Source organism: Monodelphis domestica, chromosome 3 (genome assembly GCF_027887165.1).
Source record: "Monodelphis domestica isolate mMonDom1 chromosome 3, mMonDom1.pri, whole genome shotgun sequence".
Taxonomy (NCBI): domain Eukaryota; kingdom Metazoa; phylum Chordata; class Mammalia; order Didelphimorphia; family Didelphidae; genus Monodelphis; species Monodelphis domestica.
Window position 1 is genome coordinate 66,843,527 of NC_077229.1, and position 18,956 is coordinate 66,862,482.

Here is an 18,956-nt window from a genome sequence, read left to right on the forward strand (position 1 = left end):
TCTCTCAAACCCTCAAATTCTCCCTCATTATAGATTAGGGAAATCCTCATCCCTCTTACCTCAGTTTCCTATCCTGTTATCCCAATAAACCCCTTGACTTGAAAAGGAAAAGAAAAGAGTATCTTTATAGTTTACTCAAGGGGAAGGGAAGAAGCCAAAAGCTTCAAGAAGAACTGGGAGGTGAGGGAGGCAGGAGGAGTGGGTTGGAGAAAGGAGGGAGTGAAAGGGAGGAGGAGGTTAGAAAGATATACTGATCGATTAGCCATCAGTAGGGATCAGTAGGCTAACCTCAGAGCATTCCCCAGAGCAGTTCCCCTGTGTGGCAGCATCCCTGTACTAGCATCCCTCAGCATTTCTCATTCCTACTTCCATTAACTACACCAAGCAGTTTTCAGGATTCCCTCTAGCAGCTCTCTCTAGTCACAAGCTAGCCAGAGTAGTCATTAAAAAAGAAATAATTTCCTCTGTTTACATTTCTGTATATCAGCATGTGTATCAATCTATGATATTGGAATGATTTCCAAAAAAGAATGAAGGGATGATAAAGAGGGATGCACTGGAAGAAGAGGGAGGGAAAAGAGGTAGAATGGGGGAAAATTTTCACATAATGTACAAAGAACATGTTTTACATTGGTGGGGACAAGTATAAATTTTATGTATCATAAATATATTTAATGCATATTATGAATTTATATGTTTTATAAATTAACAAAATTATTTTTAAAAGAGCTATTCCCCAGTTGAGAAATGATCAAAGAAAATGAATAGGCTATTATATGTATACACCCAAACAAATAAAAGAAATAGCAAAATCCCCCATGAGTCCTTCATCCAAAGGCTGCTATCACAGCAAATTTTAGGGCAGAAAGTAATATGACAGAGGAAATTGTCAAATCTTACAACAACCTAATGACAAATTTCCCCCATCAGTGATTGTCCTGTTCTCAGACTATGAAGATGACTCCATATCTCAAAATTGAAAACAAGTGCCCAAAGCAAGGATAAATACCAGTATAATAGAAAGAAAATATATTTTCTTACCTATAGAATATACAATGGATTCACGAATCAGGAGGCCACTAGTCAGTGATGTCTTGATGTCTCCTGGTGCTCCATGGTCGGGGATATGGGTGACAGCTCCTACACCAACCTCACTTCCTAGAAGAATAAATGAGAACATATATCTCAGCCACAGGAGTGGGCATAGAAAGGACAATATGTTGTCCCCATATATTCTGAAGGAAATACCATTTGATATGTGCTCTTTCCTTCATCCTTCACCCAGCAGGGAATATCTCTAGTATTCCCATTGTTTCATTTTGTTTTCAAACTCTCCTCATCTACTGGCAGCTTTCCTTCAACCCCAAATGAAAAACAGCCTTCATTTTGTCCACCTGTCCCTGATAAATATCATTTCCTTTCTCTCTTCCCATTTGTGACTGAAATTTTTGAGAACGCTATCTATAAAAGGTGCTTCTACTTCCCTTCTTCCTACTCTCTTTTTAACTACAGTCTGGTTTTCAACCTCATCATTCAAATGAAATTGCAAAAATCTCTTAATGGCCTTCTTCTTAATCTTCATTCTTCTTAAGCTTTCTGCACTCCTTGATACCCGAATTCTCTAATTTTGATAACAAAACTCTCCTGGTTGTCCTAGGACTTCTCTGATTATCCTGTTTTAGTCTCATTTACTGTATTACGTCCTTAGTGTAGGTGCCCTATAAGGTTTTGAACTGGGCCTTTCTTCTCTTCTTCTATGGGGTTTCACTCAGTGCTCATAAACTCACATAAATTTATTTATCATCTCTTTTCTGATGAGTCTCAAATCAGGCCATCCATCCTTAATCTTTGTGGTGACCTCCAGATTTACAACTCCTATGGGACAACTGCCTGTTGGAAATTTTGAATGGGGCATCTTGAAGAAATCTTAAACTCAACATGTCCAAAACTTAACTCATTACCTCCCTCTCAAAACTTTCTGACTCTTCCCAATGGCTATCCAGGGTATCACTCTCCTCCCAAATCTCCCAGGCTCACAAGCCTGGTCATCATTCTTTTAAAATAAAACCCTTACTTTCTGCTTTATTAGCAACTCTAAGACAGAAGGGCAAGGAGTAGACAGCTAGGCCATTCCTGACTGCTCACCCTCCAAACCACCATATCCAATCTGTTGACAAGATCTATAGATTTTGCTTTCATCACATCTCTCCTAGATTCCCTGTCTCTCATACTTCCTCACTAGTCCCTCAACTACTGCAGGAGTTTTCTGGTCCCTGTCCCAAGTCCCATCCCATTCCACTCTCTCCTCCATTCAATGGACAAAGTAATTTTCCTAAAACCCATATCTAATCATGTCATTGTCATATTCAAGAAATAAGTCCCAATTGCTTCAAGGAGAAAATACAAAATCCCATTTAGCAATCAAATCCCTTCTTAACATGCTCCAACATTTTTCTCATATTCTTCTTATTCCCTTACACCTCCTTTCTCCAGTGACATCTTTTTGTTCATCCTTGCACTCACTTTGCTATCTCAACTCACTTTTGGCCATTTTTTTAAATCTTCCTATATTAAGGTGTAAGGTTAGGTTTGAACCCAGGACTACCTATTCTCTAGGTCTTCCTCTCTTCCACTGAGCCAGCTAGCTGCCCCAGTCTCTTTTGCTTTTAAAGCTCTTCTTAAATGTCATCCAACTTTAGAGAGAGAACTGATGAATTCTGAGTGCAAACTGAAGCAGATGTTTTCAATTTTCTTCATTTTTGTTGCTCTTTTCCCCACAACATGATTCATGGTGAAATGTTTTGCATGACTTTATATGGATAATACGTATTTTATCTCTTGCCTACTCAGTCTGTGAGGGAGGTAGAAATTTTGGAACTGAAAATACATTTTTTTAAGTGGTTTTCTTTTTAGTTCCTTCAATTTCTTTTTTTCTTCCCTTATTGCAAAAGGTAGCATATCTAGCACAATATAAAACAATTATTATGATAATTCATAATAATTGCTTCATCTCTAATCTCATTGGAAAGGCTTCTAACTTATCCCCATTGCACATGATAGTTGCAAACAGAACTAAACCATCAGGTTTTAGATCGATACTACTTGTCATTTTAAGGAAATATTCATTCTTATGCTTTCTCCTATTTTTAATAGGAATGGGTGTTGAATCTTCTCAAAGGTTTTTCCAGCATCTAATGAGAAAGTCCTGTGTTTTATGTTCATTTTGTTATTGATCTGGCCAATTATGCTGAAAGTTTTCCTCATATTAAACCAGTTTTGTATTCCTGATATTAATCACAACTGGCTATGCTGAATCATCTTTGCTGTACTTACTGGAGTTTCTTTGCTAATATTATATTTAAGATTTTTACAACAAGGTTCATTCAGGAAATTGATCTATAATTTTCTGTTTTGCTCTTCCTGGTTTAGATCAGCACCATATTAGTGTCACAAAAAGCATTTGGAAATACTCCTTCTTTTGCCTATTTTGCTTTAAAATGTTTATTTAGTATTGGGAGTGACTGCTCTTGAAATTTTTGAGAGAATTCCCTTGCAGCAATCATCTGGCTGGGGAGGGGGGTGTTCCTTGGGGAGTTCTTTGACACCTTTAGCAATTTATTTTTTTTCCAAAATGCTATCATTTAAATATTCTATTTCATCATTTGCTAACCTAGGAAATTTGTATTTCTGTAAATATTCATCCATTTCCACTAGATAGTCCACTAGAATACTTTTATTTTCATATACTTGGGGGTAAAATAGCTACTACTGATTTGCTTTAATTTCCTCTTCATGTATGGTGAAGTCATGTTTTATAAACTTTTCATACTGGTAGTTTGATTTTCTTCTTTACCTTTTGAATCAAATTAACCAATGTTCTATGCTATATGGAACAGGTGTTTTGTTTGTTTGTTTCATAAAACCAAATCCTAGTTTATTAGTTCAGTAACTCTCTTATTTTCAATTTTATCAGTTTCTCCTTTGATTTTTAGGATTTCCAATTTGAACTTTATTTAGAGATTTCTGTTTTGTTCTATTTATACTTGTTTTAGTTGCATGCACAAAGATCTGATTTTCTCTATATTTTTACTATAAGGCATTTACATTTTATATCACAGCCTTAACCCACCCTCTCTCTTCAAGGTAATTATATATTGTTCCTCCTCTTACAATGTATAATTTTAATGTGTCCTTCTCCATTTGTTGGCTATGGGAGACTTCACCTCCCATAGCTATGACATTGCACAAGCTGTCTTCTATACCTGAAATGCTCTCCCTTTCCTCCCCTCCAACTCAGAGCCCCCCCCCTTTAAAGGTCAAGATTCAGCTCCAGCACCACCTTCCACATGAAACCTTTCATGATTTCCTACATTCTTCCTCCCTACCTGTCTTGTTAATTGTATTTATTCTTAGTTTATATTCAACATATATTCATCTCTGTAGTTGTTAGCCTTGTTAGAATACATGGATCTTGTAAGAAGGTATCATTTCATTCTTTGTCATATCTGACACCTGAGAATGTGTCTCTCCTGCCCTCTGCAATTCCTGTTTCATGTCTTTATGGATGTTAGATTTAATCGAACGTTTCCAGGGAAGAATAAGTTAAGCATTAGTTTATTCCTACCTATAATGCCAGAGGATCATGACAACTGAGCAAGACACATGGTTAGAGAGAGTGTAGTTATTGAAGGAGCAGAGGATTAAAAACATTACTAATGAAAACTATTGGGCAACTTTGGTGAATGAAGAATATAAGGGAGAGCCACAAGTCTCTCTGGAATGTTGGGAGATCCCCTGAATGTATCAGATTACAAAGACCACAAGGTCTGACTCTTAATCTTGAACAAGAAAGAGATAGGGACAGTCTGCTTTCCCAGGCCCATGGGATAATTTTCTCTTTTGAACTATTTATATATTTTGAGTTGCAAAAAGAAAATAGACAAATGAGTAAATGGAGTCTAAACTTTAGCCATATCTAATAGTGTATCTAATTCTGAATCCCTAACACCACTTTTAATCCTCTGCCCTACATTACTCCCTTCTGAAAAGATGAAAAAATCTTTCATTGTAGTGTCCCATTAAAGAGATATAAATATAGATATAAAGTAGAGAATAAAGAAATCTAAAACTCACTCTTTGTCAATCTGATTCCTGGCAGCTTATGTTGATACCCTGTAGTTTGAGAAGGGAAAGAAAAGAAAAAAAGAAAAATTCAGAGGGAACAAGTGCTAGAGAGAAGCTGAGGGCAGGGAAGGAACAAGGGAAGAAACAGCAGATGAAAGGAGGGAAGACGAGAAGAGAATAGCAGAGGGGAAAAAGAGAATAGGACAGAAGAGACATAAAGACAAGATTTTGGGAGATACAGAAAAGAAAGGCCAAAAAGGAAAGAGAAAAGAGAGGGAGAAAAGATAGAAGAAATATAGAAAGGTGAGAGAGAGGGGGGGAGAGAAAGAAGGAGAGAGAGGGAAGGAAAGATAGAGGTGGGAGAGGGAGGAAGAGAGTTTGAGTAGGGTATCTCTTTGTGGACAAAAAGGTTAAAGGAGTAATGGAGAGGAGTTGGTTTGGGACCCATAGGAGGAAAATGGTGCTTCAGCATTCAAGAAGAAGGGACTCATGGCATACTTCTTTGTTGAAGGAATCTAAATACAATCCAGTCTCTTCTGATCTTGAGAAGTGAGCTCCCCATGTCTTCATAGTTTGTCACCATTTTGAGGGCCAGGGCTCCCAGGAGCGAGAGAGAAACCATGAAAACAAAGGAGACCCAAAAGGAAAGAAGAATTTGGGGCAGGTGAGTTGTTTTCTGGAAAGGGAACCACCCAGAGAAAGAGAGGCATATATCCCAAAAGTCAAGCTATTTACCATTCACAATGAGGCTATCATTTTCTATAACCAGGTGTTTTAGCTTTCTTGTACAGAGCTGTTCAGTCAGCTCCCAGTAAACCACCTTTTTGTCCAGGACATGGTTGGAGGAGTACTTCTTGAAAGTGCAGAGTATATCCACTCCGGTTGCTATCCTGTTCCTCAGAGACCTGGAAATTAATGGTTCAGACAAGTGGTTTCAAACAGTACTTCCTAGGAGTCACATGAGCTATATTAAGGGTAGTTCCAAACTGATTTTAATGTGCTAGCTTATTAATTTAAAAAGTTATATATGTATGTATGTATGCATGTATGTATATGTTTTTCTGAGCCAAAATGCAGGCAATAGGGACCGTGATGATGTATAATTTAGTGGCTTCAGAAATTTCCTTTTGAGTTGGACACCACTGGTTTAGTTTCTGAAATTTAGTTATTCAGAGAACACTCTTGAGAGAAGTGGCTGACTTGGAATAAAGGTTTAGAGATGATTGTAGATTTAAAGTTGAAAAGGACATGGGAAACCATCAAATATAGCCCTCTAAGTTTATAGAGGAAAGAAATGGAGGCTAAGTAAGGCAGATTATGTGACTTGCATAGCATCACACATCTGGTAAGTGAGAAAAATTTGAACTTGTTCTTTCTGATTCCAAACTTAGCACTTTATCAAGGACAATGAAATTGGCAGTACTCTGTAACATTACTTATTTGTATGTTTATAGGTGTCTGTGGGGTCTGATTATTTTCAGTAGTTTCTTTAGAGTAGTGGAAAGAAAAATGAATTTAAAATCAAAGATCAAGTGTTCAAATTCTGACTATTTTTGACCTGGGGAAAGTTATTGGGATCTCCTTGGGTCTTCATTTTTTCATCTGTAAATGAAGAGAGTGGGCCAGATTACCTCTACTGTCCCTTCCAGCTTGGAGCCTATAAGATTCTAGTGAAAGGTAATGTTGATATGTTCTAATCAATCATTTTCTAAGCACTCATTTGGTGCCTCCTCTATTATTCTTTTCATGTGGAGTTATAAAGTGAAAACAGTTGCAAACTTATCTATGGAAAGAGTAATGGGGAAAGGATATTTTTCTACCTGAGAAAGAGTATAAGGAGTCTAAAATATTTTAACAACTTCTTGGTTGGAAGATTTTATCCATTACAGGTTGGGAAAGAAGGAATTTCTACTAAGAAGCAGAAGAAGAAACAGCCTGGGCATCCTTTGTGTGAAATGTTAATTGCTGGTCCCTAATATCTGAGCTGATGATGTCTTGAAGGATTCTCACCTCAGTGAAAGGGCACTGCATCCAGAATACTGAGAGGCAAGCCTGCTGCTTCCAAACAATACCTTGAGCTGGAAACAAAAGGAGAGAGGGGAACTTCTGTGTACCTGGCTAGAGCAAGCCTAAATACACAGGGCTAAGGAAGGTAGCATGGGACAGAGGAGGTAGCAGGGAATGGGAGTAGAATCTCACCAAGATTTGCAGGATATGCTCAGCAGCCTCGAATGTTCTGGAGTCCTTTTGATTCATCTTTGTTGTGTAAAACATGTTGGTAATAGTGAAGCTGAGTGTGAAGGTCTTGTAGTAAGAGTTCCATGATACTGTACAAAAGGAAAGGTAGGTATCCCATTGGCTGAGCCTTGCAAATGTTATTCAAATGAGAGAAAATGCTTTGTAAACCTTCAAGTTCTATATAAAAGCTAGTTATTGTGCCATGGAGACTGGAACAACCTCCAGGAAGTGATGCAGAGCGAGAGGAGCAGAACCAGGAGAACATTGTACACAGAGACTAATACACTGTGGTATAATCGAACGTAATGGACTTCTACATTAGGGGCAGTGTAATGTCCCTGAACAACTTTCAGGGATCCTGGAGAAAAAAAACACCATTCATAAGCAAAGGATAAACTATGGGAGTGGAAACACCGAGAAAAAGCAACTCCCTGAATACAGAGGTTGAGGGGACATGACAGAGGATAGACTTTAAATGAACACTCTAATGCAAATACTATCAACAAAGCAATGGGTTCAAATCAAGAAAACATCTAATGCCCAGTGGACTTACGCGTCGGCTATGGGGGGTGGGGGGGAGGAAAAGAAAATGATCTATGTCTTTAACGAATAATGCTTGGAAATGATCAAATAAAATATATTAAAAAATAAAATAAAATAAAATAAAAAAGAAAAAAAAAGAAAAAAAAAGCTAGTTATTGTGATGATCATTACAATGATGATCATAATTTTTCCAGGTGGCACTGTTCAAGTCCTCCCTCAGAGGAAAACTCAGCAGAATGAACCCACTAAGAAAATCCTGAGGATCCCTCCAGCCATACACAATTTTTCTAGCAGTGTCAAAATTGTGGACTTGGAGTTAGAAGACTGAGGGAAGCTGACAAAACCTCACTGTCTGACAAAGTCACAGTTTGGGAGATGGGGGCTGGCAAGGCAGCTCCCTGAAAATGAGGCCCCCACTGATCCCTCTCAGTGACTTCTCTCTCTCTCCAACTTCCAATGGTCTTGTTAAGATTATTGTCTCCTTGCCAATGCAGGAGAAATAATATGAGAGCAAATACTTATAGGATTACACACATATATCCCCATACACAATCCTCCCAAATTATTACCCTAAAAGTTTACATTCACAGAATTAAAACCTAAAGATCATTACCCCCCTTCCTTTTCCTCTCCACAGAGTAACATTCACTTCTATTACAAGCCAGGCAATCCAAGAACATCAATAGACTTCAAGAAACACGCCACTGCAGATAGAACCCAGGCAATATTGCCAGGTGATTTAAAGTAACACAAAAAAATTGAACATGTAAATTGAAGGAAACCCCAAATCTGGTCTGTCTCAAATTAACCTTCTAATCATATATCTAGCTAAGAAATGTTTTGTTATCCATCTCCTAAGTAATTGTGATTGATTGTGAAAGCTGACCAAAAGTCAGCTCCCTGGTCACAGTTCCAAGGGAGGAAAGAGTGCTTTGGGTTACTCACAAAACAGAATATCCACCAGAAGGATATTAAACACACTTTTGCTTTCATTATAACAAATCTGAAGGGCTGAAAGCAGATTGATGCCCAGAGTTAACACTGAGGGCAGCAGTACAAAGAACCTTAAACTTGGAGCAGTACTCCACTCACCACAGGTACAGATTCAACTTTAACTGATAATTTTAAATGAAAAGGAAAGGGCTGCAAATGAGTAAAAAGAAGAAAAAGAAATTCAACACAGAGAGCTATTTTGGTGACAGAGAAAACCAAAATGCAAACTCAGCAGAAGACTACAAAATCAATGCCATTGCATGCAAATTTTCAAATAAAAATAAGGATTGCTCTCAAGCCTAAAAAAAATTAATGGAAGAAGCTCAAAAAGAGCTTTAATGATTAAATAGGAGAGGTAGAAAATTCAGGAGAAGTGGTGACAGTGATACAGGGGATTCATGTAAAAAGTCAACACCTTGATAAAGGAGGCACAAACAATATTGAAGAAATGAACATCTTTCAAATCAGAATATACAAAATGGTAAAAGACATTTTATAAAAATTCAATGAAGAGATGAACTCTTTCAAAAAGTAGAATTGGCCATATGCAACAAGACACACAAAAAATACACTGAAGAAGAATTTCTCGAAAGGGAAAATTAGCACTAGGGGAAAAATGAGGTATAAAAATTTGCAGAGGAAAACAGCTTTAGAGAGTACATTTGGCCAAATGGAATATGAACCACAAAACCTCACTCAAGAAAATCATCTTCTGTTGTCCATCAATGGGAAAATTGCTGAACAAATTGTGGTATCTGATGGTGATGGAATAGTATTGTGTTGAAAGGATTGTTGAACTGAAGGAATTCCATGTGAATCAGAAAGACATCTTCAGAAAGATGCAGAGAGAAATGAGCAGGAGCAAGAGAACATGGTACACAGAGACTGATTCATTGTGATTGTGTCATAATCAAATGTAATAGACTTCTCTACTAGTAGCAATGCAAGGTTCTAGGACAATCTATAGGAACTTATAAGAGAATGCTACCTACATCCAGAGAAAGAGGGGTGATTGCAGAAATGCTTAAGAAAAATTTATGATTGAACATATGGTCTGATTGGCAAAATGATTGATTGGGGATTTTGACTTTTGGACTTTAAATTTTTTACATTGAAATGAAAAAAAATTCATTTAATTAATTAATTTAGAAGATTTTCTCATGGTTACATGGTTCGTGTCCTTTCCCTTCCCTCCTCCTCTGCCATAGCCAACACACAATTCCACTGTGTTTTACTTGTATAATTGATTTATCAAGGAAAGATAATGACTGCGAAGTGATTCTTAGTCACATGTATCAAGGAAAGATATATTGATGAAGACCTATTTCTGAATTATAATTGCACTACAGTGATTGTTAGGAGTCTACATCCCCAGTAATATCCCCAACAACCCATGTGACCAAGCAGATGTTTTGGGTTTTTTTCTGTGTTTCTATTTCCACAGTTCCTCCTCTGAATGTGGATACCTATGTTTCCGAAAAGTTCCTCAGAATTGTCTTGGATCATTGCATTACTTCTAATAGAGAAGTCCATTGCATTCAATTATACCACAGTGTATCAGTCTCTGTGTACAATGTTCTCTTGGTTCTGTTCCTTTCACTCAGCATCAGTTCCTGGAGTTTGTTCAGTTCACACGGAATCCTTCCAGTTCATAATTCTTTATAGCACAATAGTATTCCATCAACAACAGATACCACAATTTGTTAAACCATTCACCATTTGAAGGGCACACCTTTCATTTTCCAGTTTTTTGCCACCACAAAGAGCACAGCTATAAATATTTTTGTACAAGTCTTTTACCCTTTGATGGCTTTGGGGTATTATAAATGCAACAGTGATATGGCTGGATCAAAGGGAAGACAGTCTTTAAAAACCCCTTTGGGCATAGTTCCAAATTGCCATCTAGAATGGTTGGATTAATTCACAACTCTACCAGCAATGTATTAATGTCCCAATTTTGCCATATCCCCTCCAACATTTGTTATTGTCCTTTGCTGTCATGTTAGCTAATCTGCTAGGTGTGAAGTGGTAAATAAAAGAGTTATGATTTCCATTTCTCCCATTATAAGAGATTTAGAACATTTGTTCATGAGCTTATTAATAGTATTGATTTTTTATCTGAAAATTGTCTATTCATATCCCTTGCCCATTTATCAATTGGGAAATGGCTTGATTTTCTGTACAATTGATTTAGCTCTTTATATATTTGAGTAATTAGACCTTTGTCAGTGGTTTCTTATAAAATTTTTTCCCAATTTTTGCTTCCCATCTAATTTTGGTTGCATTGAGTTGATTGAATAAACCCTTTTGAATTTAGTGTAATCAAAGGTATTATTTTACATTTTGTGATTTTTGCTTTGTTTAAATTATTTCCTTTCTCAAAGACTGGCAAAATACTATTTACTGTGTTCATCTAATTTATTCATGGTTTCCTTCTTTATATTCAAGTCATTCATTCATTCTGTTTTTATCTTGGTGTGGGGTTTGAGATACTGATTTAAACCTAATCTCTCCAAAACTGTTTTCCTATTTTCCCAGCAGTTTTTGTCAAGTAGTGCATTTTTGTTCCAAAAGCTGGGATCTTTGGATTTATCGTAGACTGTTTTCCCGAGGTCACTTACCCCAAGCCTATTCCACTGATCCTCTTCTCCTCTCTGTTAGTCAGTACTATATTGTTTTGATGACCATTGCTTTATAGTATAGTTTAAGTTCTGGTGCTGCTAGGCAACTTTCCTTCACATTTTTTTTTCATTATTCCCTTGATATTCTTGATCTTGTTCTTCCAAATGAACTTTGTCATAGTTTTTTTTTTTCTAATTCAGTAAAAAGGTTTCTTGGTAGTTTGATAGGTATGGCACTAAATAAGTAAATTAACCTGGGTAAGATGATCATTTTTACTAAGTTAGCTAATCCTACCCATAAGCAATTAATATTTTTCCAATTGTTTAGATCTACTTTTAGTTTGGTGGAAATTATTTTGTAGTTGTGCTTGTATAATTCCTCTCTTTGTCTTTGCAAATAGATTCCTAAGTATTTTATATTGTCTAAGGTGATTTTAAATGGAATTTCTCTTTCTAACATCTGCTGCCTGGGTGTGTTGGAAATATATAGAAATGCTGATGCTTTATGTAGGTGACTTTTCTAAAGTTGGTGATTATTTCCACCAGATTTTTAGTGGATTCTCTAGGATTCCTTAAATAGATCATCATATCATCTTCCAAGAGTAATAGCTTGTTCTCCCCACTGCCTATTTTAATAAATTTCTTTTTCTTCTTTAATTTCTATAGCTAGTGTTTCTAGAACAACGTTAAAGAGGTTATAATGGGCACATCCTTGTTTCACTATTTTTATTATTGGGAATGATTCTAATTTATCCTCATTGCAGATGATGCTTGCTGATGGTTTTGGATTTATATAGTTTCTTATTTTTAGAAAAAGTTATTCTATTCCTATACTTTCTAGTGTTTTCAATAGGAATAACTGTTGTATTTTTGTCAAAAGCTTTTTCTGTATCTATTGAGATAATCATGTTACTTTTATTGGTTTGCTTGTTGATATGGTCAATTATATGAATGGTTTTCCTAATACTGAAACATCCTTGCATTCCTGGTATAAATCCCACCTGACCATAATGAATAACCCTCATGATGACTTGCTGGATTCTTTTTCCTAATATTCTATTCAAGATTTTTGCATCTATGTTCATTAGGGTAACTGGTCTGATTTCTTTCTCTGTTTTTGATCTACCTGGCTTTGGAATCAGTACCATATTTGTGTCATAAAAGGAATTTGGTAGAACTCCTTTTTTTGCTTATTATGTTAAATATTTTCAATAGTGTTGGGATTTTGTTCTTTGTTCTTTGAATTGTTTGTTCTTTGAATGTTTGATAGAATTCATTTGTGAATCCTTCTGGTCCTGTGGATTTTTTCTCAGGAAGTTCTTTGATTAATTGTTCAATTTATTTTTCTGATATGGGATTATTTTAGTATTCTATGCTTTCTTCTGTTAATTTAGGCAATTTATATTTTTTGTAATATTCATGCATATCACCTAGATTTCCATATTTATATTGCCCCATAACTAAGCAAAATAGTTTTTAATGATTTCCTTAATTACTTCTTCATTAGAGATGATATCTCCCTGCTCTATCTCTGAACCCATGGTTCACAAACTTAAGTCTTCTAGAGTCCTAAATGTCTAGCTGCTCTCTGGGGTTAGAAGTCCCTGGTGGTCCTTATTTAGCTCCCAAGGTGCTAGAGTTGTCTCTGGTTATGGCTCACTGGCTGTGACTCTAGCATTTCAATGCTGAGTTCTACTGTGGTGTCCCTTCTTTCATCTGGATCTTTTTTTTTTTGTCCTATTGAGGTATTCTATATTGGTTGGTGGTTTAGAGAGTAAAGGTCCTGTTTAGACCCAGCAGCCATCTCAACCCAGAAGTCCTGATTTTGACTTTAAAAAATCACTTGATTAGTAATTGGGAAATAGGTTTTGAACAACAATAAATGTATAATGCTGTAATTGTTCTTCAGCTCTGTGAGGGGGGAGATAGGAGGGGAGGGGAAGAACATGAATCATGCAACAGTGGAAAAATATTCTTAATTAATTAATTAAAAAATAAAAATGGAAAAAAATCAGACATTAAAAATGAGAACTCAGAAAGTGGAAGATAATGACTCCATGAGATATCAAGAAATAATCAAAGAAAATTTTAAAAAATGAAAAAAAGCATATTCTGAAATGTTTCCTTCATTTGAAAAACTAGTGATCTGGGAAATAAATCTAGAAGAGATAATTTAAGGATTATGGTGCTATGTGAAAATCATGTTTAAAAAAAGAGATTAGGCATTATCTTTAAAGAAATTATCAAGGAAAACTACTTCAATATTGTGGAATCAGAGGGCAAAAGAGAAATCAAAACAATTCAACAATTACCTCCTGAAAGTGAGTCCAAAAGGATAAATCCCCTAGAATAGTATAGCCACATTCCATAAATCCAAGATCAAAGAGAAAATAATACCATCAAACAAGAAGAAACAATTCAAATACCATAGAACCATGATCAGGATAATAAACACTTTACCAGCTTCCATATTAAAGGATCATAATGGATGGAATGGATGGAATATGAAATTCCAAAGGGAAAAGAGCTAGGACATCAACCAAGAATAACTTAACAAGTAAAAATGAGCATAATCCTTCAAAGGGGGGAAATCAATATTCCATGAAATAGATGTCTTTCAAAAATTCTTGATAAGAAGATCAGAACTAAATGGGGAAACTTGACTCTCAAATACAACATTCAAGAGAAGCGTAAAAAGCTAAACAGGAAAAACAAATCAAAAGACTTTCAATAAGATTAAACTGCATACAACCATGCATGAGAAGATGATTCTTATAAAATATCTGGTCATTATTAGGGAACTTAGAAGGAACATACATAGACAGATAGCAAGGGTATAGGTTGAATATGATGGGATATTACAAAATAATATAAAATAAAATAGAAATATGAGACAAGAGTAATGCCTTGTGAGGAAGAAGAGTAAAATAAAATGGGCTAAATTATTTCACATAAAAGAGACAAGAAAGAGATTTTTGCAGTGGAGGGGAACAGAGCAGAGATTGGGAGTGAGGTGTCATTTCATTGGCTCAATGAGAAAAGAATATCTACAATCACTTGTGTATTAAAAATCTATTTACCCTGCATTAAAGAAGGAAGTTTTAAAGGGAGTAAGAGAATGGGGTTAAGAGAACTGATAGAAAAAGAGGGCAAATTGGGGAAAGTGGAGGCCAGAACATTAACAAGAGTAAATAAGATGGAGAGTGTCATATTCACTAATCATAATGAAGCAAAAATAAGTTTACACATCTCTCTAATAAGAAACTCATTTCTCAAATACATAGAGAAATGAGTAGAATATACAAGAATACAAATATTTCCCAAAATGATAAATCGTCAAAGGAGATGAAGAGGGAATCCTCAAAGTAATTAATGTTCTCTTTAGACATGCTAAATATGCTCTAAACCACTATAATATAGAGTATTGCAAATTAAAATAACTATAAGTTGTCACTCTACAACTCATCAGAGATCAGAGTAAGAAAAGGAAAATGACAAAACTTGGAGGGGATATGGAAAAGTTGAGACACTAATGCCTTTTAATGGAATTTGTAATTGGAATCCATTCAGAATGCTGGAGGGGATGTGGCAAAGTTGGGACATTAATGCATTGCTGGTGGAGTTGTGCATTGATCCAACCATTCTGGTGGGCAATTTGGAACTATGCCCAAGGGGTGCTAAAAGACTATCTGCCCTTTGATCACTGCTGGGGTGTGTACCACAAAGAGATAAAAAGAAAAAACTTGTAAAAGAATATTCATAGTGGGCTCTTTATTGTGTTAAAAATTTGGAAAATGAGGGAATGTACTTCATTTGGGAGAAGGGCCGAACAAATTGTAGTATCTGTTGGTGATGGAATACTATTGTGCTCAAAAGAATAATGAACTGGAGGAATTCCATGGGAACTGGAATGACCCTCCAGGAATTGATGTAGAGTGAAAAGAGCAAAACCAGGAGAACATTGTACACAGAGACCCATACACTGTGCTACAATCAAATGTAATGGACTTCTCCATTAGTGGCAAAGTAGTGATCCTGAACAACATGGAGGGATCTACGAGAAAGAATACTATCCACATTCAGAGGAAAAAAAACTGTGGGTGTAGAAACACAGAAGAAAAACAACTGCTTGATTACATGGGTCGAAGGGATATGATTGGGCATGAAGATTCTAAATGAACATCCTAATGCAAACACTATCAACATGGAAATAAGTTTTTATCAAGGACATGTGTAAATACCCAGTGGAATTGCATGTCAGCTACAGGAAGGTTGGGGGGAGGGAAAGCAGGGAAAGAATATGATTCTTGTAACCAATGAATAATGTTCTAAATTGACTAAATAAATAATTTACAATGAAAAAAAAAGATATTGGCTATTATGGAAGAAAAGGAAAATGTAAAACTTGGAGGGCAAATGGAAAAGTTGAGACACAAATGCCCTTTTGTGGAATTTGTGAAGTTATTTATCCATTCTGGAGAACAATTTGGACTTATGCCCAAAGGCAAAGGCCTAACAGTACATACTCTTTGAGCAAGTAATACTATTATTAGGTTTGTTTACCAAAGAGATTAAAAGGGATTATATGTGCAAAAATATTTAAAGCAGCTCTTTGAGGGGATGTGGGGGGGTATATAATTGGCAAGTGAAAGGATATCCATCAATTGGGGAATGACAAAGTTATAATATATGATTGTTATGGAATACTATGTGATATAAGAAATGAAAAGGAGGAACTCAGAAAAACCTGGAAAGATTTACAGGAATTAAAGCACAGTGTAATAAACAGAACCAGGAGGACATTGAACACAGGGACAGGAATGCAGTACAATGAACAGAACTGTGAATAACAGTTATTTCTCAGCAATATAATGATCCAAAACTATCCCTCAGAACTAGTGATTTTTTTAAATGCCATCTGCTTCCAGGGAAAAAGAACTGAGGAATTCTAAATCCAGAAGAAAGCAAGATTGTTTTCACCTTCTAACCTCTTTTATTTCAGTTTCATTTCACAAAAGGTCTAATATGGGAAACTTTTATATGTTTACATATGTTAGATCTACATAATATTTGCTTACCATTTCAAAATGGGTGAGTGGGTGGGGGAATTTGTGACTCAATGATCCTTAAAAATTTTGGAAACTGTTGTTACATATAACAGAAAAATTTAATGTTGAAAAAATCAAAATGATTCTCCAATAATAGTCAAAGTTTATGAATAGGGAGGTCTCAATGAAGAAACTCAAGTAAACAATATCTATGTGAAGAAATTGCCCAAATCATTGATAATTATAGAAATGAAAATTAAAATTATTTTGATGTTTCACATAAGTCGATAAGATTAGAAAAGCTAGAAAAAAGGAAAAAGACAAATATGGGTAATGGAGAAAATGGTCTACAAATATACTTTTGGTAGAGCAGTGCTGCACATTGGACTCAAATTTTAAGAAAGTAAACTAGAAATATCCCATGAAAGTATGCATATAGCCTTTCCTGAAAAATTATCATTACTAGGTTTACAGCCCAAAGAGTTTAAAGAAAAAGAACCAGATATCCTATGGAAAAAATTCCAAACATTTTTAATGTGGCAAAGAATGGAATGAGGGAGTACTAAAGAATGGAAGTTGAGGAGATATTCTCATCAGCTGTGGAATGACTGAACAAGTTCTCATGTTCATGAGTGTGATGAAATCTTATTTTTCTATAAGAAATTATGGAAGAGGAGCAAAGAACTCCATGGATTGAGAGCCACCTCTAGAGTTATGAGGTCCTGGGTTCAAATTTGGCCTGAAATTCTTCTTCGCTGTGTGACTCAGGGTAAGTCACTTAACCCCAGTTGCCTAGCTTATAACATTCTTTCTGCCTTGGAATGGATACTTAGTACCAGTTTTCAGACAGAAAAGCATGGCTTTCTTAAAAATAAATTTTGAGATATTTTCAGAAAAACCTGGGGAGACTTGTGAGCAGCACCAAAAGTACAATGTGTACAATAACAACATTATAAAAATAAATAACTTGAAAAGATTTAAGAATTCTGATCACTACCATGACTAATCAGAATACCAGAGAATCATTGATGAAGCATATGTTTGAACAGATTGGTGTTGGATTCAGGGGGCAGAATAGGATATATATTTTGGAAACAGCTAATGAAATTCTTTGTTTTATTAGATTATAGGTATTTGTTACAGTAATAGTTTAAGAGGAGGTAGAAAAGACAGTTTTTCCATTGGAAATTTATTATTTAATTTTATCATGAGGAGTAGATTGAACTAGATAGCCTGGAAGTTCACTTCAAGATCTAAGTCTGTGATGTTATGAGTCTAGGACCAGTAGCTAGCTTTCAACTTCATAATTAAATGTAGCAAAATTTACCAGCAGTCATCAAAAGTGCAAATGGCTGCTTCCTACAGTGAGAGGAACTGAGGATGAAGTCAGATAGAATGTTAAAGTGATGGTTTTTCTCTGAGGCACTGAGGAAGAAAGATCATGAATGAAAACTATGGACCAGGTAAGCATGGTATGATTATAGGGAGAGGCTATAAAATACAAGGGAAACTATCTCTGTTTCACATGGTCACAGGCTGACATGTGGGGATTGAAATATGAGAAAGGAACCAGGATTTTCTGGTGTCTTTCTCTCTCTTTGGCCCTCCTATCCCAGCTTCTCTTTCCTAAGATGCTATTGGAACAAGATCAGGATGTACAAATTGTATCCTCTGTTTAGTGCCAGGATAAGAATACTCACTGTTTCTGAAGCAAGGGAAGCTCATTTGATGTTTATAACCTGTAGGGAGAGAAAACAGCCATGAGTGGAGAGACTATGGTTAGGAAAGAACAGAAGAAAATAAATCTACCTATGATCCAATAGTTAGGTAGTACAGTGGACAGAGAACTGGACTTAGAGTCAGAAAGACCTGAGTTCAAAATTAGCCTCAGACATTTTAGTTCTGGTACTCTGGGCAAGTCACTTGACCCTGACTGCCTCAGGTTCTTCATCATAAAAACGGGGGTTATAAGAGCACCTACCTCTCCAAAGGTTGTTGCGAGGATGGAATGAGATGTTTGTAAAGCACTTGGCAGAGAGACTGATTCAAAGTAAGCATTATATAGATGTTAGTTATTATTATTAGAGCTGCAAGAGACCTCCTAGATGATTAAATCCAAGTCTAAGAGCTTAGAAAGCTAGGTGTCAGGTTCTAAGAGAGATCACTTCATGGGACACATATCTGAGGTCCAAACTCTGTTTCCTTGGCCTGTTTTCCTGAGCCTCTTGTCTCCTTATCAAACAAATCCACAAATATTCAGTGCTTTAATCTATAGATGCAAAGAGGAAAATGACACTATCCTTGGCCTCAAAGACTGCTTTCCATTGAGGGTGACAGTGTGCACAATACACCCATTTGTTTGTGCTGCATAAATACCACGGTATGAGAT

General features: G+C 36.0%; 1 protein-coding gene across 1 annotated transcript; it reads right to left on the reverse strand.

Annotated features, from left to right (window-relative positions):
* Nucleotides 1–207: 207 nt before the first annotated feature.
* LOC130457924 (mucin-16-like) lies at nt 208–18,312 on the reverse strand. Its single transcript, XM_056820674.1, has 5 exons — nt 18,268–18,312; nt 7,324–7,451; nt 7,135–7,202; nt 5,134–6,029; nt 208–1,158 (listed from the first exon to the last, which is right to left on the reverse strand). The coding sequence occupies exons 1-4, from the start codon at nt 18,290–18,292 to the stop codon at nt 5,852–5,854; spliced, it is 399 nt and encodes a 132-aa protein (XP_056676652.1). The 5' UTR covers nt 18,293–18,312; the 3' UTR covers nt 208–1,158; nt 5,134–5,851.
* Between the last annotated feature and the right edge of the window lie 644 nt (nt 18,313–18,956).